Source organism: Aplysia californica, unplaced genomic scaffold, assembly GCF_000002075.1.
Source record: "Aplysia californica isolate F4 #8 unplaced genomic scaffold, AplCal3.0 scaffold00091, whole genome shotgun sequence".
Lineage (NCBI taxonomy): Eukaryota > Metazoa > Mollusca > Gastropoda > Aplysiida > Aplysiidae > Aplysia > Aplysia californica.
This window is the reverse complement of record NW_004797361.1, coordinates 878,726-905,972: the sequence shown is the minus strand read 5'-3', so window position 1 is coordinate 905,972 and position 27,247 is coordinate 878,726. Positions and strand designations below refer to the sequence as shown.

Here is a 27,247-nt window from a genome sequence, read left to right as displayed (position 1 = left end):
CATCTACAAGTTTCCCGAAACAAAGCTCCTGTGCCATTCACTAACACTGAAGTATGAAAAACAGAACAAATTGACCAGACCAGATACAAGCACAGCTCATGAACTAGAAAAAAAAAAAAATTAAAAATGAAAGATGAGTAGTTTACAGCGAATAACAATGAACAAGAGTAGAATTCATTAAAAACAATCTTCGGTCACTGTGAGGATGATGCTGAATATGAAGGGATGATTTCTCCAAACAGATCAAAATATACACAGAAATCGCTGCAGGCTTTCACAGTTACAATCCATCTTACTGGCAAATATTCACAAACAAATGAACATTCCAAACAACCCAAATTTCATTCCGTTCAAACTATCTGTTACTTTTCATCCATGACAGCAACAAACTCCACACTATCAGCGACTGTACTTAAAACACAAGGCCACATGCACTTCTAAAAATTAAGAAAAAAAACAACAAACATTTACACAATAATATTCATCAATATCAACCTACAATAATATTTTGTTAATAAGGAAAACCTTTTCCTAACAACTAAATGCAAATTTGATAGTGGCCATAAGACACATAAAGAACAAGGTCACTGTTTTGGAAAGTAAATTAACACATTGCTGTTTATATATAATAATAATAATAATAATAATAATAATAATAATAGTTGCATGTATACAGGGAAAATCCACTCTACAGAACATTCTTTGCCCTTTGCAGCACAACCATTATTACCCCAGCAGAGCCTGGAACACTTGAACATATTCTTAGCTTCTCAGGTAGCATTCCATGTGTACTATTATAACGCTAACAAATTGACAAAAACTTTCGCTGTTTATAGCTGGCTACCTATTCCCACCTGAGTGAAGTGAGGAAAATACGTGTAAAGTGCCTTTCCCCAAGGACACAACATCAGGTCCCTGATGAGACTCGAACCCACGACCTTATGGTTGTGGGTAGAAGAGCCTTACCACCAAGCCCCTGATGCCACAATGACGTGTGTTCCAAAATATTTTCCTCAGAGACACAGAGAACACATTGAGAGCTGTTTATCAAAGAGCTCAAACACTGAAACAGCAGCCATTGGAGAGGGAACAAGGGCTAAAACATTCCATTAAAAAATAAAACTTACACATACAGCCAAAAAAAAAGGTTTTAAAAAGCCAAACTACCCATAAATACAACCAAAAATCTTTAACAACAATGAAAAAGAGTGAATGTTGACATCCATGATTGTAGCTGAAATATGATGTTTCATTACTCATGCACGCACGCACACGTACACATACATACAAATACAAACTTTACATGTACACACACACACACACGCACGCAAATACACTTTATACACATACACACACTAACAAATGCAGAAATCACATACACACACACATGCATACAAATACAGACCTTATACACAAACTTACCACACACACAACCAAATGCAAAAATTATAGACACACGCGCACACAAATACAGAAATTATACACACATACAGAACTTACACACACACATGCACGCGCACACACACACAGTGTCAGCCACAGGCAGACGCAGGCGCATCATCATTCCCCAGAGCTCCGTTCAGCAGTCTCCTTCGTGTTGTCCCCCTTGTGGTCCGTCCCTTTGCCGGCGTTGAGAGCCAGGGCGTGGTTCCGCATCACTTGCTCCACCAGCTCAGGGATTGTCATGGTGATCTCGTACTCCAGGGGATTGAACTGGGGAGTTTAGTTTTAGTAGAGGTTTTAAGCTGCTCGCAACTACATAAGGTCATATAAGCTCCAAGGGGTGGATGTCAATAGAGAAGTCCTTACAGGGAACCAGACTTACTCTGCTCACCTCTCTAGCTTCAACAGTACAAAGTCGGCTTCGACTATCAAGGCACCTCGGAAATAGCGGGTCACAAGAATGTGACAAACATGATACAAAAGAAGTAGAGGAAAAAATGACGATAGTAAAGATAAGGAAAAAAAAAGCAGCAGTTCCCTGATGCAGTTCAGAGACAGTTATGAGCATGACATTGATGAATCAGCCCATTTACAATTACAATTCTACTGTGCATAAGAACATGGTTAATGTCCCGCCTTTGGGAAAGACCTAAAGACACTTCAGTTACTAGCATCGCCCCGGGGGGTAGAAATGGGGAGGACAGGAAGGAGAGAGAGAGATAAGTCCCACTTGTTTGTTTGTTTATTTATTTGAGTAAAGAGTAGGTCTGTTTATGATATGAAAAAAAGGAGCAAATCACACCTGAGCACCCACCAACCACCCACTTGCTCGTTTGTTGGAGAAAAGAGAAGTACATCAACTACACATAAACAAGCCATTCAGTGCAGAAAAAGAGTAAGACAGACAGACATACATACAGAAACAAGAGACAGAAAAAAAAAATAAAACCAACCAATGGCATCCTCCAACCACCCATAAAGCCAGATCCATACCTGCCAACATTGCCTGGGCCAAAATCTGTAGTTGGAAGCAAATTTTTGTCCAAAAATCTGTAGTTGACCTAAAAAATCTGTAGTAGGCTATATTACCTCTTGTCGCATACTTAATTTGGGACCCTTATTAATATTTTATTTTGACCCACATCAAATATGCATGATTGTGTTTGCGACTTCAAACAAATGTAGAAAATGACAAAGAAAAAATGACAAATATGAAAACTACCAGAGGCATTTACCCTATTAGTAGTTGGTGCAGTTCCTGTCCTATTCATACCAGCACGAACACACACACAAATGAAACCAAAAAACCACAACCCCCCAAAAACAAAAAACAAAACAGAAGCAAAGATGAAGAAAAAGTGGGCCTTGGATGACTTAGGCCTAGCCTTGGCCTTTTGTCTTTGCAGAGTTTACAAGGAAAGAGTATGACGGATCCCGAGTCCACTCAAGGCCTGCACCAACACGCGTTTTGCAGAGAGTTTTCTAGATCTAGAGGTAATCAAAAATTTAGAATACTAAAATTAGCTTCCAAGTTCAGTTTTTGTCCCCTGGCCTGGTGTTGCCTTCACCGCCCCCCCCCCCCTCCCCCGAGTGTATCTTTAAAAAAAATAATCCTCCCCCCATTCAGGAGTCCTATACTACGCAGCGCTCAGACTTTGAATGAACTTTGGTGACCCCTACAAGTGCCGGTGCTCACAATGTGATGGAACGCTTAAGTTCATTGACTGGTCACAATGGCGAACCCGACAAGACGCTTGTATAACTATAACTATCTTTTCTTTTCTTTTTTTTTTCACAAGTGACAGCACAGGACAAATATTGATTTATTTTCAAGGCGACATAGCGTTTGCCATGCATAGCCTGCATGTTGTTACAATTAATGTTGCGTTATCAAACTACTAGCAGCAAATTTCTGGGTGGTAACGAAAGTGAAAGTATATCTTGATTATCCCAATCAAACGTTGGTATCACACCCGCTTACCACCATAGCTGCCTGTCTGCATGAAGAAACATACTCTCGAGGGAGCTGAATGAATCACAATCGCGACCGGCAAAAATGAACTTTCGGGCGTTATCGGATTTGGTTTTCAAATATTTGATAACTTTCTCAAATTCCCGGGGCCTGGCAGTCACCCTGCTGAATCCCGAAGTCGGTGGCTTCATCTCAAAATCGGTGAATCGGTAGTTTGACCCAAAAGTCGGTGATCTACCGATTTTTTCTGTAGGGTTGGCAGGTATGCAGATCTAATAATTTTGTCAGCTTAGGTAAAAACGAACGACTTCAATGTAACAGTGACCATTAAAATCATTAAAATTTGAAGAGAAGTATCTCACTGTAAATCAGCCAGATAATGGGCCCATTTAAATCGGTATGAGTGGCAGGTCTGTACTAACCCATCATCCTCTCAGTCTGTTAAGCAACAAAGTGAACCCATTTATTTTCAGGTGTCTGCTTTTGGGTCTTCGTAGAATCAAAGCTCAGAAATTTAAAAACAGCTGCCAACTTTTAAAAAAAAAGACTCTACCCACACAGTGGACTAAGACAGTGGGCATTAGCCAAGTAACCCCCCCCCACCTCCCCCACGACACACACACATACTTTTCTGAATTCAATAAATTCAAGCCTTTTTGATTTATGACTTCGTTCTCATTATTTGTAAATCAGGTCTTGAAAATACATATATATCATTTTTCTTGAGCATCGAAAGTCCACGAGGAGCAATGACAGAAAATAGACAATGCGAATGTTTCAATACAAAAGCAAACTTCTATAAGTTGACAGCTATGTAAAAATAACAGGACCGTAATTGGTCCATTTATCTAATAATTTGTAATGAAGCCTACTAACCTCACGTGCGTTGTGTGTGTCTCGCAGGATTGACCACTGGTTGATGATGTCCCGGTAGTGGTCAGCTTGGGCAAAGTCCCGTTTCTGTGTGTAGAGACGAACCAGACCACGGTAGTCGTACTCCAGACCACTGTAACCTTCACCAAACAGCTGGCGACCTGCAATCAATAAATTCCACTTTATCAATCACCTAGCCATTTCGGACAAGGGCCAAAAATCTGGAGGCCCTGCGTGCAAGCTGCATGTTAAAGATCCCTTGGTGGTCCAAAATTCGAAAAGAAAGGCTTTAAATGTCACCTGGAAAAAATCTAAAATTAATTCCTACAAAAAACAAAAAAATACTGGTATCAGAATGTGGCTGCCTGAAAGCAAGGAGCCCTAAGAAGTAGGAAAATCAGTCACATATGTAAAAATCAGTAGCACTGCAGGTTGAAGACTGTGAAGAACTAGCAGTCAACTACCCCTCAGATCTAGCAGTGGTATGCAAAGAAGAAAAGAGGATTGGGGAAAACAGAGAGACCCACTTGCAGCACTCTCCAACCAGCTCTGAACTCCCTGAGCAAAAAACTAATGAACCCAAGTGATAAGCACTATGACAAACTAGAGAGGCCAGAGAGCTATGAAAACCCCCCCCAAAAAAAACAACCCCTCTTCGGACCCCTAGAAACCTGATTGCTGTGACAAAAAATTTACAAAAATAGTCTAATGCATCTTGAACCAAGATCATTTTATGAATACAATATGCAAAAAGAGATTAAAATATGAATAAATGTTTAAGCAGAACTATATTACAAAATCTGGAAATTTTCAGATATCCAGATTTATCAGGAAAATCAATGACTCTGACAACAACATGCATTCTCTATCTATACACAGACCTGCCACTCTATGAAACCTCAAAATCAGGATCTCAGAGAAAAAAAAATCGGGATTCTGTGAAAAAAATCGGGATCAACAGCAAATCACCAAGGTAACTGCCAAAGCTGACTTAAAATTTTTTCAGGGGTGTTCATAAATTCCTTGGCCTATATGGCCTCTGTGTGTCTTTGTTTGTTAACGTGCGTGTGAGCATGCGTGCGTGCGTGCGAGTTATCATTATTTTTTGGTAAATCCTGAAGCATCGCATCAAGCACTCCTAATAGTCCTCAGTGCTTCCACTAGCTGAAGCTGAAAAGTAAGGAAAATTCTGCTGGGGGTCGCAGAGGCCCCCAGCAGGGTCCAGGGACAGAGTCCCGGTGGAGGTTCAGGGGGCGAAGCCCCCTAAGAAATTGAAATTTAGTACTTTTAGAGGGTTGAAAATGGCATTTGGGAGCCTGTTTGAAGAGATTGCCAACAACCCATACTACCTATTTTTTCACCCAGATTTTGTCTTGTATAATTTCTTCACCAATATATCTATTTTAGGTTCCCCTTCCATTGCTACTATAATTCAATTAATTTGTCATTGCACCTTTGATACTGATAGAAAGCAAACCTGGGAATAATGAATAGATATATGTAGGCCGTACCTTCACAATACAGTTACCAGACCTGCCACTCTATGAAGCCTCAAAATTAGGATCTCAGGGAGAGAAAAATCGGGATTTGGTGAAAAAAATCGGGATCAACAGCATATCACCAAGGTGACTGCCGAAGCTGACTTAAAAATTTTCCATGGGTGTCCATAAATTACTCGGCCTATATGCTCTCTGTGTGTCTTTGCGTGCGTGTTATCATTATTTTTTGTAAATCCTGAAGCATCACGTTAAGCACTCCTAGTCCAAAAGTCTCTACCCCCCTCCCCCCCCACCCAACCAATAAGTCCCGAAATACATGAACTTAGGTTGAACCCGTCAACGGACGGTCCCCGACACGCAGAACTCACACGGCGATGTCATGTCACGTGATGCGTATGCGCGATAGAAACAATTTTACTAACAGGTCCGACTAACTGCACGTTCAAACAAAATACTCGGATGAGAAACAGTCGTTCTACTTCTAGGATAACGACGGGGGCCGACCGACCAAATTAATGTACCAACAAATCTCTTATCCCTCATAATGCGTTCAGACCAAAGCAACGACAACGGCCGTATGTTAGTCTTGCCAGCGCAGTTTACATGTAGTTGTGTAAGGGTTAGAACGACTGTCGCTCGTCCGAATCTTCGCAATGATAATTTCTCTAGATCTAGAATCTAGACAATAAATTTGCAAAAAAAATTCTTTCTGACAGTAATTTTCTGTCTAAGATCACATGTCAATATACTTGATCAACGCGCAGATTCTTCCAGCCGCGGCAACAATCCGAAGATAGACAGACGGAATGAGGAAATGATAGAAAGGAGGAAAGTGGCACAAAAAGTTCGCCAGATTTTGATCAATCTGCAGGTAAAAAATGTACTGCCGACAAGCCTGCAATGAATGCATGGGGCAGAGTAGAATAATGGCCGATTGCAGGAAATGCGCAATCTGGCAGGTTTCTATAGCATAAACTATTGCCGAAGAGAATTACCGTAAATATCCGTAACTTATACAAGACATACGAAGGCGAGTACGGATCTTTTGCTGCGGAATATCGGTAGTCCTACGCTGTCGCAGATTTTTACGGAGGGAGTTGATGATGATGGAGGAACAAGTACGGAACTAGCAGAAAGTACGGATTTCCGTAAAAATACGGAAGAGTGGAAGCACTGAGTCCTAGTCCAGGAGTCTACACACCCCCATGAACTTAAGTTGACCCCGTCAACGGACGGTCCCCGACACGCAGAACTCACACGGCGTTGATATGTCACGTGACGCGAATGAGCGATTGAAACAATTTTACTGACGGGTCCGACTAACTGCTCGTTCACACAAAACACTCGGATGAGCGACAGTCGTTCTAATTCTAGTATAACGAAGGCGGCCAACCGACCAAATGTACCACAAATCTCTTATCCCTCATGTGTTCAGACCGCCGTGGTTCAGACTAAAGCAACGACAACGGTCAGCACAGTTACATGTAGTTGTGTAAGGGTTAGAAAGACTGTCGCTCGTCTGAGTGTTTGATGCGAACGCAGTTACCAGACCTCGCACAAGGCTTGTTTTGAAAGTAACAGCGGAACTACGAATATTATCAATTATTACGCTATCATCGGAGAATTCTGAGTGTGTGAAAAGATCACACAATTTGGGGCGAGTCAAATACTAAATGCGGCATTGATATTTTGGGAAATAGTGCCCCGAGTTCCTACTGACAAAAAGTTCGACGGGTGCTTCCCGGGATAAAGGAGAAGGCAGAGTAAGTTTTCAGAAAGATCCGTCACAACAGCAGAATGGGACAAAAAATCGGGATAATGCGATCGAAATCGGGAAAATCAGGAGGATTGAGATTTGGGGCAAAAAATCGGGATATCCCGTCTAAATCGGGATGAGTGACAGGTCTGTATACAGCACCACATACCAATTTTCACAGAGCGCAGGTAGAGTTTTTCAGCTTCATCATATTTAAACATGTCGTAGTTGAAGAGAGAGGCCAAGTGTCCAACCGACAGAGCCACCTCATAGTCGTCGGGTCCCAACAGCCGTTCTTTGATCTCAATAGCCTGTTTGTGCATGCGCTCCGCGTCCTGGCAAGAAACAAAAACAAAACAATAGTGTTATGACACTGGGAAAAAGAGTAGCCACTTCGCTCAAGGTGTCATGGATCAAAGTGATGTGAAATATTTTCAAGACACTTTGAACTGAACCCCAACACAGACAAAATGGACAACTATGCTGAACAGGAACCTTGGGGTGGGGGTGTAGGATGAGAAAGTGGGAGGGAAGGGCAGCGAGAGAGGGAGAGAGGAAGAGAGAGACGGGGGGAGAGAAAAGGAAAGAGAGAGAGGAGGGAGAGAAACAGCAGACTTCTTTCTTCCTACCTCGTGCCTCTTCATGGACTGACAAAGACGTCCCAGGTTGCCGTAGTGTTTTGCCGTCTGCACATTCTCTTCCCCAAAGGCCTTGCGGGTCTGTGCCAGGGAAGACAAGTGCAGCTTAAGGGCCTCCTCCAGGTACTTCTTCTCCTCGGTCTTGTCATTACAGTCGATGCCAATTTCCTCCAGGATCAACGCTGAACAGAGAAAGACAGGTGGTTTCATACCAGGTAAGAATTCGAATTTTTCTTTAAACGAAAAGAGAAGAATTTCCACACCACAACATTCATTTTGAACATAGCACGAGTAAGACAGACAAACAGAAACACCTGAATAAAAGAAAAGAAGTAGGACCTATCACTAGCATCCTCCACCCATCTGCATGAAGACTACAAGAATGTTACTAAATCTATTAATAGCTCAAATAGTATCATAGCTTACATGAAAGGCAAAAGAACAGACGAACCACCACGTTCTTTAGACCGACAGCTAGAAAGATATACCTCAGTCACATAACCCATTTGAAAACATACCCCTTTAGATCTTGAATACGGTCATTCTTTTTCACTTCAGCGAATGCTTTAAAAAAAATTGTTTCTGGGTATTGTCCACTTTAATTGTACAGTGCTTCGAGCTTGTTTCCAAACAGGATAGAGCACTATATAAATTATGACTACTGTTTTGATTTTGTTTTTTTAAAAAAGGAACATTTTCCTTTTCAATAATAGAAATACAACGGGGCAACAAATCAAGACAGAAAAATAAATCTGAAACAACCTGTAAAAAGTTTTAGTAAGAGTATTACGGCACCTGCAACACAATAAGGTCATTTAAGTGCTGAAGATAAGTGACGTTACAAGAGAGTAACAAATACAAAAAAGAATAGGGTGAGATAATGATGATGTTCGATAGGATAGAAGTAGAAAATCACACCAGAGCAACTGCCAACCACCCACGAAACAACTTTCAGGCTCACCTTTGACTCTTTTGGACGAGGACAAAAGAAGATGGTTCTCAGGAAGGATTTTATTCAAAATGGCCATTGACTTCTCTGCATGGTCTCTGTTTGAGGAAAAATAGCAACAAATTGATTAGTCTTCACACGAATGAAAGATGAAAGAAATAAAAAAAAGAAGAAGACATTTACAACCTTTAGTTTTTTGTTTTTTTAAAACCCTATCCGTACTTCGTGTTTTACTATCGTATCTATACGACATGGGGAACTGTGTGTCACCACTTTCAAAAGAGGAAATTTACTTGTTAATCCGATCCGTACGTTTTGCATAGCAGTCTGTCAAAATGATTTTTGGAGAAATACTGACAGTTTCAAAGAGATCTTTGAACTAGAAGTATTCTAAAATGTGAAGAATACAACCTTTGGGGTACAAAATGACCCCAGGCGTACGGAGAGGGTTTAAGAGATATATCTACATTCTTAGTCAGAACACAATGCAAAGCTTATGTTATATTTGCAAAGCACTCCAAGCCTGTGTCCTTTAATAAGGTTGAGCGTTCATTAATTGTCATCTATAATTATTAATTATTATTTCAGTGGGAATTAAGTATCAGTAGAAATTTACAATATCTGATAAGAAAACGGTGATGGAAACAGGGTCTCTCTTTCTCTTGGACTTTTAAGAGACAGTCAAAAGTATGGATGCTAAGAACAAAAGTGTAGACTACAAACTAGCTGTCACTTCCAAAAACAGCTGGGTACAGTAAAAAAAAAAAAAAAAGAAGAACAAATATAAAAACTCAACTAAAGGTACCCAATAAAGGAAGAGAGACAACATAGGAAAATGACTGACTTGGCATTCCTGAATTTGCCAGAGCTGTATTCATTGACGTAGGAGGCGTAGGCAAGGTCTTCACATGCGATGGCGACGTACAAGTTGTTGCCACCAAACACGTTCTGTCGTATGTCCAGGGCAAGCTGCGGAACAATGTCAAAAAAGCAAATGAAACAGACATTAAAATGAAGCAGATCAACACAACTTTTTTTGTGCTTTAGTTTTACAGCACTTGCAACACAGTAAGGTCAAATAAGTGCCGAAGATTAGAGGTGTTACTAGATACTAATATACAACGGAAAAAAGTAGGAGACATAAGTAGGAGTAAACTAAACCAGAGCTCCTGCTAACCACCCACACTCACACAATAACTGAAATTCAGTGTGGGGATAACAAAAAGAGAAAAACAGCCTAAAAACCAGAAGCAAAAAAAAAGAAGTAGGACCTACTAGTGGCATCCATTTTTTAAAAATATACATGTCTTTTATGCCCTCATCGACACAATTTAGATCATTCAGGAGAAGGGCTTCTACCCTTCCTGTCAGGGCCAATCCAGATTGAGAGGGGAAACAACGTCCCTGCAGTAAGAACAAGACACTCTGTAAAATTTCTCCCCACTCCATAATCAATATTGAGTCTCCTGTACATGACATCAAAGCGCCTAAGCACAACACCACACACACTGGTAGTGGCATCATCCTACCACCAGCAGAAACAGGGGGGGGCGAAAAAAAAGAAGAAAAATAAAAGAAATGATAAAAGACAACCAGTTCTGCACAGTAAAACAAAAAACACAAATCTTTCCCCCGAGCCCATACCTGGTAAACCTGCACTGCGGGCACCACACAATCTGAGTTGAGCAGGAAGAAGCCGTAGTCCAACAGGGTGTCTGCATGCTTCGGGTGGTGCTTGCCAAACTTCTCCCTAGAAAACAAACACCGAAATCAAAACATCACCACACCGAGGCACTTAAAAAATATACTACTTTTGTGTAAAGACCCATTTATAGTTTTTCTTTCATAATATTTCCAGAAACACTTCATCTTTAAAAAGACCAAGACAAAATTTCCCCTGCAAGATGAATGAAGATTGTAATCATTATTCTCACCACCACGAAAGCACTTGTCTCGATGAAAGTCATATCATGTTCACTCAATACACACACTAGTAGTAAAGAGCAAAGTCAAAATAAAAACAAAACAAGCTGAATAGTATCTCAACAAATGCAACCAAACTCACATTATGAACCAGTTGCATTATTCAGAAGCAATCAGGAAAGTTTTAGTTTAAGCAAAGATAGTACAAGACAAGATGGGCCACTCAGCCTAAAAAGTGTCCGCAGGAAGTATGCTCTTTGCTTCAGATGGCGCTGCAGTCTGTTTTGAAGCTCTCTTTCGTTTTTCCAGAAGAAGAATAGGAATAGCACATCCTTGCGTGCGCAGATCGACTGCTGTTCATCAGCAGTTCGGGTACGTTCAGTGCGGAGTTTTAGGTTTTTTTCTATTTTAATGACCTCTCGCCCTTCATTCTAAAGTCAAATTAAACGAAGAAAACCATCTCCTTTTCCTCCGGAAGAGGTTTTTTGTCAGCGTAACCATTTTTAAAAAGCGTTCTTCCGAAATTTATCCCAAAACTTGCTAGTTTCACTTTGATTTTTTAAAACTCAAGTAGGGTAACTCTGTTCGCAAAGAGTGCGCTTTTGTGAAGAGGGCGCCACCAAATTTTGAGGACACTTTTTAATTGGCTCAAAGAGAGAAGTGGCCCATCTTGTCTTGTACTATCTTTGGTTTAAGTAAGAGTTTTACGGCACTTGCAACACAATAAGGTCATACAAGTGCCAAAAGATTAGAGGTGTTACAAGAGTGTAACAAACACAAAAAAGGAGGAGGAGAGAGGACGATAGCTTTTGATAGGAAAAAAGGAGCAAACCACACCAGGGCACCCGCTAACCACCCACTCAGGAAAGTTTACAGCGATTAGCTTAGAGGTATCAAACAACGATATACTTTTTGCAACCCCATACAAATTAAAAAATGTTCAAACAGACTGGGCAGACAAATGTTAATAATAATAATGGCAATTGTATAACGCAAATCCCTGCTCATCAGCAAGCTCTATGCACGAAACAAATTATAATACGAATCACTCATAACACAAATCAAGAAAATGCCATGTACTCATTTAAGTGGAAACTCACCTTGCATAAGCTACAGCATATTTCATTAATAATTCAGCAGATTTGAACTCTCGTTTGACTACACAGGCCTGAAATAAAAAGTATGCAATTAAGAAACAGAGAACAAGGAGCAACAATTTAATTATTTTCTTTTTAGTAGAGGTATTACGGCACTCACAACTGCACAAGGTCATATGAGCGCCAGATGAAGAGGTGTTACAAAAGAGTAACAAACATAAAACAGAAGAAGGGGAGAAAAGGACGATAGATGTTTGACAAGAAAGAATAAGCAAACCATACCAGAGCACCCGCCAACCACCCCAATGCTGAATATGAGAACTTTCCAATACAAAATGGTTAAAAAATAGTATAGAGAATTTCAGTATCAGAGTTTGGTGACTAATTCGGAAAGACTTTCAACTAGAGATTCATTAATTAAGCAAAAGGGAATAGACAAACCCCAAAGCACCAGGAAAAAAACAACAACAAAAGAAGTGTAAAATTTACCTCCTTGTATTCAATACAAACTGAACAATAACAGCCTGCAAGTAAACTTCTTGACCACTAAAACATATTTAAGAAAAAAAAAGAATTTTAATTTAAAAAATGTACCACATTAACAGAACAAAGAACACATTCATTGTCAAAATCATACAACAGGGGGAAAAAAAAATGCACTACGGATCTAAAAAGTAACACACATGTATCTTTTTTTTCTGACTTTTACAATATGCTACAATAAAACCTCACCTTTGAACAAAGCCGCATCACATTCACAATGGCCTGAGGAAATATGAAAAGAACCAAACTGTAACAATTGCTGGTCAAAACACTACATGGAACATTTTTATGTTCAAAAGACAAACACCTGAACCCTCCCCCCCCCCCTTCATTTTTTTTTCTTCTTTCAGATCAAACAGTTCAAAGAAAAAAAAGGAAAAAATTAAAATAAATCCCACCACCATTAACCTACAATGATTATGTTCTTGCATAGACCAAATCACACTCTGATGTATTCAGTACATAATGAAATTTGACAATGTTCCACATATTTTTACAAACTAGGAAATTGGAAAGATCATAAAGACTCTTCACAAACAACAATAACATGACAAAAGCTCCACTTTAGACCTTGATGTGCTTCTTGAAGACTGGATTTCTGATAAACAAACCACAACTTACCATAGGAGGCATGTTGGGATTCAGTTCCAGAATGGCAAGATGGCAGGTGTTGAAGGCCTGAAAAAAGAGGTATTATATCAAGTAAAATACACTGTTATCCAAAGGTCAAAGTAGTAAAGGAACAAAAAGCATCTATATGGACAATACTTTTCTTCGACATACAGAAAGGATAGGCAAAAATCGAGACATGCAAACAAAGCATGTTTATAAACAGAGAGAAGAAAACACTAATGAATTTCATGTCTCCTTCTCTATGTCAATATCAATATTAATGAAAAAGTAGAAACAATGCGAGTTTTTCTAAGAGCAATTGAGCACTTCACATGAACTTACATCCTTACTGTAATCACAGAAATGGCTCCACAGTTCATGCCATGGAAACCAGGTTAAGACAGATCAAGGCTTCAAATGAGTCTTCACATATACAAAATACTGGAGCCAAAAGAGAAGCCTGCAAGCTGCTTACATCCACAACTGGAAATGAAACTTTTAAAGGCTGAAAATGTGGCAAACACTTTTCTACTAGAATTGGCCTCATTGACCATAGCAGAAGCCACAAGTTATCCTAACCCTCGTTTCTTCTGTTTTGCAGAAACATTGGTTGTTGTCAGCCATTGATGGTCAAAACTGTTATCACTACATACCTCAGTGTACTTGCTCTGTGCGAAGAGCAGTGCGCAGTGTTCAGAGTGCAGCACGGCCTTGTTCACCTTGTGGCCCCGCGACTCCAGGTCCTCGCAGATTCTGACAGCCGTGTTGTATGTCTCCTCCGCCTCTCCGTACTGGCAGTTCACGTTCTGACTATGCAGGAGCCTACTCACACCAAGCAAAAAAAAAGATAGATATATATATATATATATATATATATATATATATATATATATATATATAAAAGCGAATATTGTAATCAGAAATTGATGTGCAGAAAAAAGGGAAAATATGGGATAACAAAACTAGCCCAGGATAGGGAAAGGCGGAAAGTTTTTGTTCATGGCCTATACCCTGATCTAGGGTGAGAAAGGCAAAGATGACGATGAAAATTATAATAGTTTTTAACCCCCCCCCCCCCCCCCCCCCCAGCAACAACTATGATCATTTAGGGGTATGTGCTACTTTGACCCTGTTTGTCGTGGCCGACATTGATGTAGAACATTTATAGGGCAACAACTGAAAACAAAGCTGTAAGTGTGGCAGCTATGTACAGTCAAGTAATTACCATAATCATTGTTACATCTTTTATTGAGGTTGTTTCTGACCGTGTCACAAGCAATCCACTTAAGTCCGTTTGGGTACTTTTTAAACCAGAGACAAAAAAAACAAGTTTTTGTTGTGTTGTTCCTATCAGAAATCATGAGAATCAAGAAAATTGTAAGCCTTGACCACAGTATCAAACTGAATTTTGGCGATGTGGAAAGGTGCATCCTGGATAGAGCTTTGGGAGGGTGTAAATATGTAAAAAAACTCAAAAATTTTTACTTAAAAACTCCCAACGGTCAGAATGACATCTCCATTTACCCCCACAGATCATGCCGTTTTCATCTCCTTTAATTCAATACACATTTCCGCCCAGTCCTCCAAATCCATGTTTATAATACTGATCAAGTGAAAAATAGACATGATGCGACATTACATCCTTCCCTTCGGAGAATTTGCAACTTGAAGGCGTATTTTTCGAATAGTAGCACATTGTATTACTGACAATTTTAGATCTAGAGTCTGAGTCATTTTCCCAATCCAAATTGTTACTGAAATCCCTCTACAACACACCTGCTTTTCTGCATTCAATCTCACTGTCTATATTTCCTTCATGTTGCCGATTGTTAATACTTAGGCATGGTGAACGACATAGAACAAAATCCATAATTGTTCTTGATATAAACATTTACACGAATACTGAATGACAGCACAGATTTAATTCTAGCTGTTCAGGAAGATGTAACAAATGAATTCGGGTTGATCAGAGTTAAGTGGATTGCTTGTGATAACGAAGATATGACCATTTCCTTACTTTCCTATTCATGTTTAACTAAAGTCTACCATAACAGAATCATTAACATACATTGCATCCTTTAAAACTATGTAGGTAATGCAACAAAAATGAAAAACAAAGTGTAAAAAACAGTTTGCCTAGCAAGCCAATGACAGTTTAGTTTTTCGCTTTACCCCTTTTTTATTTGGTACCTAAGAAAGAATTTTCAATTCTAAGAATTATGCTTTCTGAATTTTAAGAATCGGTTCATTAAAAAAAAGTTATGCAGACCTGCCACTCTATGAGTAAAAAAATCAGGATCTGGTGAAAAAAATCGGGATCAACAGCAAATCAGTCATTAGGGGTATTGGGGATGGGGGGGGGGGGGGGGGGGGGGGGGGGCTCCTGGTTCCCTTTTATGAGGCAAGTATGCAAGAGAAAACTTTTGCAGGAATAAGTTCACGTTTGGGCCTCTAAATAGAGGGAAAACTGAAAGACAGCATTACTCGAGTCGGAGTTGGATAGACCGGGGGAGCACAGGTTGCAGTAAAGCTGAAACTCTCGTAGTCTTGAAAATAGCTGACACATAACTGTAATCATCCTTGCAAAAAGCACGTTTTTTTGCTTGCAAAAAGCCCGTTTTTTTGTTAGAGTAACAGCGTTTGACTTCTATTGCATATACACTCAAGGCACCCCCCCCCCCCCGAAAAAAAAAGATCGCGCCAAGGTTGTTCATTTATTTCTTTTTTAAAAAATTCCTTTCTCCTCAATCAGTACATGTATCACGGCACGGCACTTTAAGCCCAACTGTCAAAACAATACCCCTCCCCCCGGCCGTCCACACTGGCTAAGTCCCGAAAAACACCTCGACCAATGCGACCGGTGCGAATGAACTTTGTTGACCCCGACAGCTGACGGTCCCTGACACACGCGCTACTCACATGTACGAGGCCATGTCACGTGATGCGAATGAGCGTTTGAAAGCTCCACTGACAGGTCTTGATGATGGGCCCGGCTAACCAGAACTCAGACGAAACTTGCTTTTAAAGCAACGGCAGAACAACGATCGATTTTAGTTGAAATAACGTGTGTGAGTCAACTACTAGATTCGGCATAGATGCTTTAGAAAGTTGCGTTCCAAGTTCCAGCCAATAAAAAATCCAACCAGTGCTTCCAACCAAAAGAGAGTCGGGATAAGAGCATTTTATTTACAGCATCGCATCACAACAAGGGATCTTTAAGAATATGTTGCCAGCGTGACTAAATAATGGCAAAGCTGTCTTTGATGATTTTAGACCATGTCAACCTTAAAATATAATTTAATTCAATCTAGCATGCCGTAAAATTAAAAAACCATTTTTCAAGTTGAGACGCGATCACCCCAAGGCGAGATAAGCTCGCCTAGGAATACCCCCATAGCGATGTTACAGGGTAACAGAGGAACAGAGAGTAAAAACAACCTGTTACGCGCACCCGCCACTGCCCTATTTCAAATGACCAATGAACAGGCTCGGAAGAGTATGCGGGTATTTATAGGTCACATACATTTGAAAGGGAGTGAGGGGAAAATGGCCGGTCTCTGTGCGAAGCTGCTTTGGACAGGGGGTAGTCGTGCATTTATGATCAGGTCTAAACAACTACTAGACACAGAATGTTCAAATTTGAGGACACTATAGAGGAAAGATAGATCTCTCACCTTCTCAACGTTGAAAATCAAGCTCATTATAGTTTTCGGTATACCCGATACGAAAGTGTTCCTGACACCAAAAGTATAGGTTAATTTAAGGGTACAAACTTCAACGTCCACATGTCATAATTTGCCCTATTTTCTGATTAGTTGCCAAGTTTCATTCACACTGGCCCAGAAGTAGAGCAGACCAAGTTTGAGAAAATTAGTCATTTGCGTTCCTACCCGATCCAAAAATTCATCTGCAAACAGGGACCAAAATTCCGTTGCGCACGGAAACCCGATTGGCACTGCTAGTTTGCCAAACTAAGAGCATAACTTTTAATCAACTCCCTCACCTTGATGGAAAATTGTAAATCTACAGCAGCTCACAAAAGAGGACAGAAGGCAAGCCCGTAGCAAAGAGCAAAGAATGACATGGCGAGCTAGTGACTAAAGTAGTAACAACAGCATACCTCACAGCAAACTCCATTGCCCTGTATTTATTAGGAGTACTTTCATCATTGATGCAAGCCTTCAAACACTTGGTGTATATCGTTATACTGTCTGCAAACCAGCCTGCTTCACAAAGGAATGAACCTGGATAGAATGTAATGAAAAAGAAATTGACAACAAATAGAATAAAGTACATAAGTTTCCCTAATATTTTTTTAAAAATTAAAAAATCAGTTATATGGTAAGGCCTACCCGCCCCCCTCTTCCCCCCCAAAAAAAATTCAAGGAGGAATATATAATACATCATTGCTCATCTAGAAGATACTACCAGTAACACCCATCCCAAAATCGCAAAACATCTGACTGCAAATTATGATACAATTAACAAATCAATTTCCCAAAACCAAATTAATAGTCAGTCTGGTTGGTATAGTCTTACACATTCCTGACCACTAAGGTGAGAAAAAGCAACACATGGCTCAAGACCAAAATGTGAATCTGTAAGAGGCAATTCTACAATCATGAACATTTATCATAATCATTACAGTTATTTTTATTCACCACACATGGGAAATTAAAATCAAGGGTATAGATAATTGCTCTGAGGTGGAAACTTTCAATAACAAAACATGACTACTGGATATCATAACCAGGAAGCTCTTACCTAAAGAGAAGCCAAATTGCAGCATTTTTCCCTTTGCTGTTTCATCAGCTTGAACTTCAGATGTCAACCTCCAGCAGAACTCATTGGCTAAAATACGAGACAAACTAACGTCTGTGTCCATTATGGCTTGGAAACATCTGTGCAGCAGAACCCTGGAGAAAAAAAACAACAGAACAAAAACTGAAATTAAAATCAACAGATCTTTCAAAGACGATGCACATCATCATTTATTCAGAAAAAAAGGGGGGGGGGGGGAATATTGTAATTAAAGACGACAGTATCAGGAATAAAACTCTATGACAAATTTTATTACAGTATTTGCTTTTTAAAAATAATCTCTTTCACTACATAAAGAGGATTTTCTCATTCAGATATCAGGGCCCCACCACAACAAAAATGAAGACTCAGTTGAGCTTATGTTAAGATTGTGCCAGAGTTAATATCAAAGAACAAACAGATTTATTTTAAAACTCACCGCTTGTTGTTGACTTTGAGAACCCTTGAAAACACATCCAGGTCTCGAAATTCATTTCCAAGGTCAACAAGCCCATTTTTATCATATAACTGTTGAAAAAAAAATGGTTGCAGACATCAAAGCCAGTGCCACAAATGCCATCACAAAAAACACAGAAATGTGAAAAGTGAGAGCATTAAAAAAATTCCTTGAGGAAGACTATATATACATACAAATTTTGCATTTTTAAAAAAATCAACAATGGCATTTGAAGATAGTATTAATAAAAAAAATAATAAAAAGAAAAATATTGCATAAACTCTTTCTTACTAATAAGGAAAAAATTTAGACTCATGTCAATTTAAAAAACGCCTCAATTACTAATACAAAAAAATTACAGTGGAATTCAGAACTGAATAAAAGTGTTGACTTTGAGCATGCTTGACTTTATCCATTGTACTTACTCACCATTGAAAATTGAAGATGACAGCTACAAAATTACAAAGTACCTGGTAACAAGATGTTAGCCCAATTTCAGTGAGTATAATTCTGAAGTTGTCACCAAAATGTAAGAGATAATGAGTGGCCAAAGTAATTGGAGGTGTGTACACCACTAGCTCTGGACCTAAATATCTATTCTTAAATGAATTCATCTTGGGATTTAGCCCCAAATCGTTGACTTTACGCAAGGTTAACACTCAAGCGGTTGACTGTACATGTATCAGAAACACAATTACTTAAACAAACAAGGTAAGAAACGGGACCACAGTGAGGTGTTGACTGCAAGCAAGAGTTGACTTTATCAGGATTCCACTGTATGTTATTACTGATCATTATAATACTTAAAACAAAAAGTGAAATTAGAGCTAGTTATCACCAACAAAGGCAGTGTTCATCATTATGTTAAATATATTTTTTAAAACAGGGGCATCTGCTGAGCTGTCTTCCAAATATGGGTCCTGTTCCAACTTTCTGCTCTGTCTCCTCTTCTTCCTCCACCTCCATGTCTTCCTGTGTAAAGCCCTGTGCCTTTTCAATGCTGCAATACTGCGAAAATATTTTCCATTTTCCTTGTGGCCCCTGCACACCATGCAGCCTTTCTTGACCGAGGCCACTTTTTTCCCCTTATTTTTTTCACCGCACAAAAGTGTAATATTTAATTACATTGGTTCAAGGACCCCCCCCCCCCCCCCCCTTCTTAAATTTTTTCTTACAAGAGCCAAAAACCCCCCCCCCCCCCCACCCTTTTCCAGGTGTACAATTGTATTTGAACAGCCCCTTATTTGTTAATTTTTGTGATTGTTTATGGGCTGTTCTAATTTTGATTTCATTCTGTTGTGAAACCTTTCTTTTTTACGTTTTTAGACTCATCTAAAAATCTCTAGACAAGCTTTTGAAAATTGAAATAGATCTCCTAGACCCAAATATTTGCTCCTTCCCAGACCTCGCAGAATGGCAGAATGAAAGTTGGCGCCGAACTCTTGCAAATAGCCAAAAAATCACGAGACCGGAAGCCGGAAACCGCTCGGAGAAATAAAGATCGGCACTATTTCTCCGAACGTTCGGAGAAATAGTCACTTCTTAAGAATAATTGATTCCCGTCATTTTCTCTCTGCGTCGGTTCCCAGGCTGACCCGGTGCAATAGAATCATTTTTGTAGGGGCTGCTCTTATTGGCCCACATGGGCCATTTAATGCATTGTTTTTCAAAGTATTTCATGTGGTATTGTCCCAACTTGTTCTCTAAGTTCTTAGCTATTGTTCATCTTTTTATTTTTAGCATTAGATTAGAAAACTAAACACATTCTCAATTTAAAATTGTGATTGATAGACTAATTTGTTGAGCTATTTTTGAAGATGAGAGGACTTTTCGTTCTTTCTCTAGCTTTAATAGTTTTTGATTATTAAGATTAAATAAGAAATAATAAATACGGCTATTATAAGCATTCTTTATCCTTAACACAAATGAGTTTTTGTTATCTTTTGGGATCTTGTTGGTTTGGGAGTAATTCAAGATCTAGATCTATACTATACTTCCTTAATATTATAGTAAAAATAGACTTACTTTCAGGTGTAAAATATAATATTAACTTTTAAAGCCTTAGAGAAGTGTATAATTATAATATAAAATAATTTCTCTGATATTTAAAGGGGATTTTGCTGTTGCATTTTCATTTAAAATTGTCATTGTGGATTGCGGGGGGGGGGAGGGGGGCGGGCGGCGCCAAACACAGGGGAGATAACTCGCAATTTTGTGGGCAAATAAATGTTCTAGGGGAAATTTTATATGCCCCTGTGGGCCTTGAAGCACTCCGTATTGTAGGCCTACACTAACACATTTTATGACCAGTCCGAGCTTCTAAATCCCTTCTGTTTCCCATCTCTCACCTGTTTCCCATTATATCGTATCCAATTTTCCATATCCCACATCCCGACTTTAATTCGCCTAATTCGGTAAGGGTCCTTCGTTTTCCTTAATCTCATGGGATGGAACACTTGAAGCAGGCAAAAATATACGTCTCTGACTGACTAACCGGATGACTTAAACCGGCAGTGGACGCTCCCCAAGAACGAAGCTTAATAAATTATAAATGCCGTTAACGTAGCCTCAACAGAGACTGCAAAATGCATTCAGGGCGCCGTGAACGTAGCCTGCAGACTGCATTCAGGGCGCAGTGAACGTAGCCTGCAGACTGCGTTCACGGAGCCGTGAACGTAGCCACTGCGTATATAATAAAAGCGAGATTGTTGGCCTTCATTAGAATCTAGGTGTCTAGATCTAGACCTTCTAATCTAGATCTCTAGATTCTAAATCTAGTACAGCAAAAAGTAAAAATTAACCTCAATAACGTTGCTCCGCTGGCAGGTCTAGATCTAGATCTAATCTAGATCTACAGGGAGAGGGAGGGGGAGAGAAGGGGAGAGAGAGGGGGAGAGAGAGAGAGAGAGAGAGAGAGAGAGAGAGAGAGAGAGAGAGAGAGAGAGAGAGAGAGAGAGGGAGGGAGAGAGAGAGAGAGAGAGAGCATGCCCCCCTGACCCCCCCCCCCCACCTCCATTAGGCCAGGGGGGCAAACCCCCTCAAACCCCCCTACTCTTGACTTTAAAGAACGAAACTACAAAAATCTATATTCTAGATCTAGATCTAGATCTAGATCTAGAATCTAGATACCTAGATCTAGATTAGGCCTATTCTACGTTGTATCAGAGTTTCCACCACCAAAAGCGGTGTTTGATGTTGATCCTCCGAAAAAGACACCAAAGACAAAGTGGACCAAAGACAGGCCAACACTCAACACTATCATTTTCATGCCAGCACTACAAAAGAAAAGCAAGAACAATTTAACGTGTGTCCAAAGTTATAACTTAGATTGAGTCTCGACCCTGACAAGATCCACATCATAATCACAACAAAAGGCAGTTAGACTCAAGAACGAGTCGTGAATCTGATCCCGATACTCCGAGGAAAACACCAGACCGAAAGGACATTTTCAAAGATATTTTCTTCAACACAGTTTACCTTGTAATATACATCAAATATCACATCGTCTGTCAAATTCTTTAACTCATGTCTGTACTCAGAAAAACGCGACACAACTGCAGAGATTGCAGTATTATACAAGGACTCAGGAGCCCATTCTAACTCGGATGCACGCGCCATCTTGGATTTTGTAGTCAATCGTCGCTGTCGATCAAGGGAAATAACCGAAGTAACTGAGGGATATTACAATGGCCAGGTTCCACTAGGCCTAACAACAATAGGCCTAATAATCATTTGTTTATTTTGAAGAGAACAACTCCTGAGGCGACTTTCAGTCCCTTGTAACGGAAGCAACATATATTTTTACAGTATACTCTTTTTACGATAGTACATGAATAAGTTCTCATTTTAAAATTTTTAATATTTTTTTCTAGAAGTTGTACAAATGGCATTGGTTACCACCAAATGGGTTTTGGCCGAAAGAGATAGCTATTCAAGGGAGGCGACTCTATTGAATGCAACAAATTTTCTTTCCTGTCGTCTTGTTTTGGTTCTGAGCATGATGTAAATATTGAGCCAAGGACTCAAGTGTAATTATTTGAGTGGGCACAAAAGTCTGTCATAGATCTAACATTTACTTGTAGTCCTTTGCTCTTAGAACGGTCGATCTTCATGTGTTGTGTTTGTCTCTGTGTTTCCCGAAATATGGCTACTGCATTTGCAAAACCCAGTAAGCAAGTGAGAGCTAAACTCGATTCATTTGTTGTTGCTTTGAACAAGAAAGGAATTAAGTTGCTTGCTTTAGACTTTGATAAAACTCTTATTGATATTCACTCGGGAGGCATGTGGGAAGAGAGCACGGATAAGCTTGTGCCACATGTGCGACCTTGTATGAAAGATTTACTCGAGACTGCATCACACAAGGGTCTCTATGTTGCTATTGTCACTTACCATACACAAGGTTGGCTGATCAAAGAACTACTGCACAAGGTCCTGCCAAAAAAGTAAGTAGCCTAGAATCTAGATTCTAGATCTAGAGTCACGACCCCCTTCGTGGTGCACCCCCCTCAGTGGGACACACACTGACAGAATCGAGTTAGTTTGATCGCGTCTTGTTTAATTTCCGCGGCTTTCAGCAGCCCAGTTTTTAGACTTTAGATCCAGTACATAAATTTTTCTTAGATCTGCAAGAGTGGCAGCCTTCTCGTGACTTTCCTTTTCTTGTGAGACCTTTTTTTTCTTGTCAATCGAGCAGATTTGAGTCTGAGAGTCTTAATCCAATTATTAATGTTATAATAATTTTTGTCCAATCAGACTTTAGTTCGAATAGTCACTTCATTTGGAAAATACTCAGCCTACACATTTATTCAAGATTTTTTTTCCCTGGTGGGTCTGGGCAGCCTTCGGCTCTCCAGTAATTTGAATTTCAACAGCACCCTTGTGACTTTTAAAGTTATAATTATTGTTTCACGAATTCATATTTTATAATACCACCTGGTTCATGTACCTACAATTTGACTCTTGGAGGCCTGTCACATGTTTCTTTGTCAACTTTTGATGAGAAATGTTCCGCGCTAGTTACCAATCGGCAGCGCATTTTAATGATGGTTTAATTGCACGGCAATTTGAAGATTGGTTTTTAAATATTTCATATTTTAAAAATAATTCTCACAAAAATTTTTTTTTTATTCCCTTCCATCTTTATTCTTAATTACTAGATCTAGATCTAATAATCATATCAAGGAGCATTCACATTATATATTTTCAATAGTGTAAAAATATTAAAATTAAAATTAGAATTATTATGTGAAACTAAAAACTCACAAGAATGATACAATGTCAGAGGTATCAAACTCAAAGTTCACAATTAGTACGAAGTTGACTTCCTCTGCCATTGTTGAGGAACAGACGACGGAACAATCATGATCGAATACGAATCTTGCATGATGTGGTACCATTTCAAGTTTAGTCGCCTGAAACCCGGAGCAAAAATAGGATATTAGATACACCTGTAAATAAATCAAATGTACTTTGTGAACTTTGAGTTTGATACCTGGCATTGTATCATTCATATTTTCTTTATAAAATATATGTGAATGTTCCTTGATGTATGTAAAAGAATAAAGGAGGAAGTGAATTTTTTAGAAATATTTAAAAACTATAAAACATTAACGCAATCTTCAGATTGCCACGCAGTTAAATGATCGTTAAAATGCACAGCGCCATTTTAAGATTGTCACACCATTATATGATCGTAAAAACACACAGCGCAATCTGCGCCGATCGGTAATTAGTGCGGAACAAATATGTGAGGCATCGTTGTGAAATCAGTCTCTCGTCAAAATAACGAAACTGGAGAAAGAGGCATTTTCCTGCCAGGTTGGCTATTTTTATCGAATTTTTGTTTTTTGGCTCAATCCCATTTATGTCCATATAATAAAAACATTACCTTGTGAATTTTACTGGAAAATGTTGATTAAAGGCACGAAATATCATTAATATGTCATTTTTTTGTTTTCAAGGACTCTCTAGCTATTGAAGTTACCAAACTTCGGTAGGCAGTTTCTTGCTAACTTCACCGCTGAAAACAGGTGACCTCTCCTCTTTCAATTGTAAATATCTTGACTTTTATTCAAGATAGGTGGGTACTTTTTTCACTGAAAGCAAGGCAAATAAATAAGCTTTTAGGTGATACCAATAACTCCACATGCCCAAAAATTGACAAGCACCTGATTCCCCCACGTCGTGACACATATTATACAGACTTCAAGTAAGTTAAGGACCACTTGCAAACACTCTGAGTAGTCTTCTTGGGTCGACCTGCCCGTGGGCGTTCTTGGACTGATTCAGTGTCTTGATGGCGCTGGCCTCAGACAATGACAGACTGTGGCACTGCAAGCCTTCTGGCAACTTCTCGGGCTCCAACTCCATCCTGCACCATGGCATAGCTCTTTTGCGACCAAAGTCTCTCAGCTTTCGTCTTTGTGGCATGCTGATGAGATACTGGATTTTGCGCAAACGGCGGCTTTTATTGCCACCAAAGTGAGCACAGTTCGAGAGCAAACGTCCCTTTATGACATGCATCAGAAATTTTTACTGAGGAACGTCCGTGGTGTGGCACATAAGTCGATAAAAACCAGCAAATTTGGCTTCAATTCCCCAAGGATTTCCGTGCTGCCCGTGGTGATTTTGAAAGTTTTGCATTACACATTGGTAACCCATTAACACTTTCAGAGCAAACAATTTTGAAACATTCCTTGCTGTCTTTTTTTTTCGGATTTTTAAAAAATCAGGGCTGTCTGTCAAAGTGGTTCTTAACTTATATGTTGAAGTCTGTATATTATGTGTCATAACGCGGTGGAGACTGGTGCTTGTCAATTTTTGGGCATATGGAGTTGTTGATATCATCTTAAGGCCTGTTCATTTGCCTTGCTTTGAATGAAAAATTAAACTTCTATCTTGAATAGAAGTCGAGATATTTGCGATTGAAGGGGGTGTGGGTCACCAGATTCATAGGTAAAATTATCGAGAAAATGGCGGCCAAAGTTTGGTGACCTCCATAGCTTGAGAATCTTTGAAAACTGAAAATTTACAGTATTTGTCCCTGTAATCAACATTTTTCAGTAAAATACACACACAAATTTGTTTTTAAATGGACAGAAAAGATGTTGAGCCAAAAATAGAAAATTTGATAAAGATTGCCACACCAGCAGAAAAAAGCTGGTTCCTCGATTTCATTATTTTGACAAACGCCTGATTTCACCATGATGCTCATATATAAAGGCAGGATCAATGAGTGGATACCCAGTGGTATAGAATCTGTCTCGACATGGAATCTGGCACTCGTCAAAATAATGAAATCAAAGATTTTTGCTTTTTTCTGCCGATTTGACAATCTTTATTACAATTTTGGTGTTTTGGCTCAACACCTTTACATTTGAAAATACACGTCATTGTGGATTTTGCTGGAAAAAAGGGAGCCTGCAGGCACCAAAAATGTAAATTTTCAATTGCCAAAGACACTTTAAAGATATGGAAAAAATCAAATTTGACAGCCATTTTCTTGCTAATTTTACATCATGCAACCTACCCTCTTCGATCGCAAATGTCTCCACTTCATGCAAGATTTATATATAAATATTTCAATTTTTAAATTGAGAACAAGGCAACTGAATAAGCTTTAAGATGATACCACTATAATTCTATAGGTGCCCAAAACTGGATGAACACCTGATTCCATCGTATTGTGACACATTACATGAATAATGACAATAGTTGTTCTTTTAAATCTTAGCCATGATTCAGGTGGTCTAACAACTTTGAATCCCTCTGTCAATTGGGCATTAATAGTAGTAATGAGTGTGGTAGAAAAAAATGCTTAGGACAAAGTAAATGGTCACATGGTTTACATCTTCTATTCATCCATTCACAAGCTGTGTCTGTGTACTCTCAACTTTCTCCATCAATCTCTAGAACTTACTATAACTAAAAATAAATTACTTTTGTCTTTTCAATCTCAGGAAGAGGTCATACTTTCTCAATGTCTGCCGCAACTTTTAAATTGATTTAAGATTTTTAATGAGTCTCTTTTTACTGCGTTGAGACCTTTCTCTTTTATCACGGCATTATCAAACCTTTCTGCCCAAATGGTCTTTGCTTTCCCTTTTTCTCGTACTCAAAGGGCACATTATTATTTACTTAAGTTGCAAAGGTTCTGTAAAAGAAGAAACTTTGAAAAAGAAAGAAAAGGAAAAAAAGTTGTTTTCACATGGGTATTATCATTCAGATTCAATATTGGGGAAGAGGGGCAGGTTACCGGAGACAAAAAAGTAGAGACGCGTCACTCCTCGATTTAGGCGAGATTGGGGTCAGGCATCCGGTGAAAGTTTCACGCCGTACAACTAATAGTCTGTTCCTCACAACCGAGGAATCGCCTTATTGTTTTCATTGTAAATTATGCAAGGGGGTTTGTCTGAATGGGTTTTAAACACCATTTCTCTTTCTTTACCGTCTCGTCATACCCTCATCCACACATGAAAGATGGAGTCAGAACATTCTAGTAATTCTAGTCAATATTTTAATTAAAATTTCAAAACATACCTAACTGCATGTTTCCTCTCGGTCGGTACAATTATTGACCTGTCTTGGCCACGTCAATTCTCCTTATTCCTGGCCCGTATCTCATTGCATTAGTGCGCACAATACGCCAAATCTTTTCTATTTTTCTTCTTCTACTCCTTTTTCTTT

At 39.3% G+C, this 27,247-nt stretch overlaps 2 protein-coding genes across 2 annotated transcripts in view; one reads left to right on the top strand and one right to left on the bottom strand.

Annotated features, from left to right (window-relative positions):
* Positions 1–1,440: 1,440 nt before the first annotated feature.
* LOC101848877 (amyloid protein-binding protein 2) lies at positions 1,441–22,211 on the bottom strand. The gene is made up of 15 exons (XM_005094897.3): positions 22,040–22,211; positions 18,545–18,633; positions 18,070–18,221; positions 17,426–17,549; positions 13,959–14,127; positions 13,315–13,371; positions 12,883–12,915; positions 12,154–12,221; positions 10,775–10,880; positions 9,975–10,099; positions 9,143–9,228; positions 8,173–8,363; positions 7,713–7,878; positions 4,292–4,449; positions 1,441–1,713 (listed from the first exon to the last, which is right to left on the bottom strand). The coding sequence occupies exons 1-15, from the start codon at positions 22,178–22,180 to the stop codon at positions 1,561–1,563; spliced, it is 1,818 nt and encodes a 605-aa protein (XP_005094954.1). The 5' UTR covers positions 22,181–22,211; the 3' UTR covers positions 1,441–1,560.
* A 281-nt stretch (positions 22,212–22,492) lies between these two features.
* LOC101848650 overlaps positions 22,493–27,247 on the top strand; it is a 7,926-nt gene continuing 3,171 nt past the window's right edge. Inside the window, exon 1 of the mRNA XM_005094896.3 lies at positions 22,493–23,004. Coding sequence (XP_005094953.1) covers positions 22,673–23,004 — 332 coding nt within the window. The 5' untranslated portion in view covers positions 22,493–22,672. The remainder of the gene's footprint in view (positions 23,005–27,247) is intronic.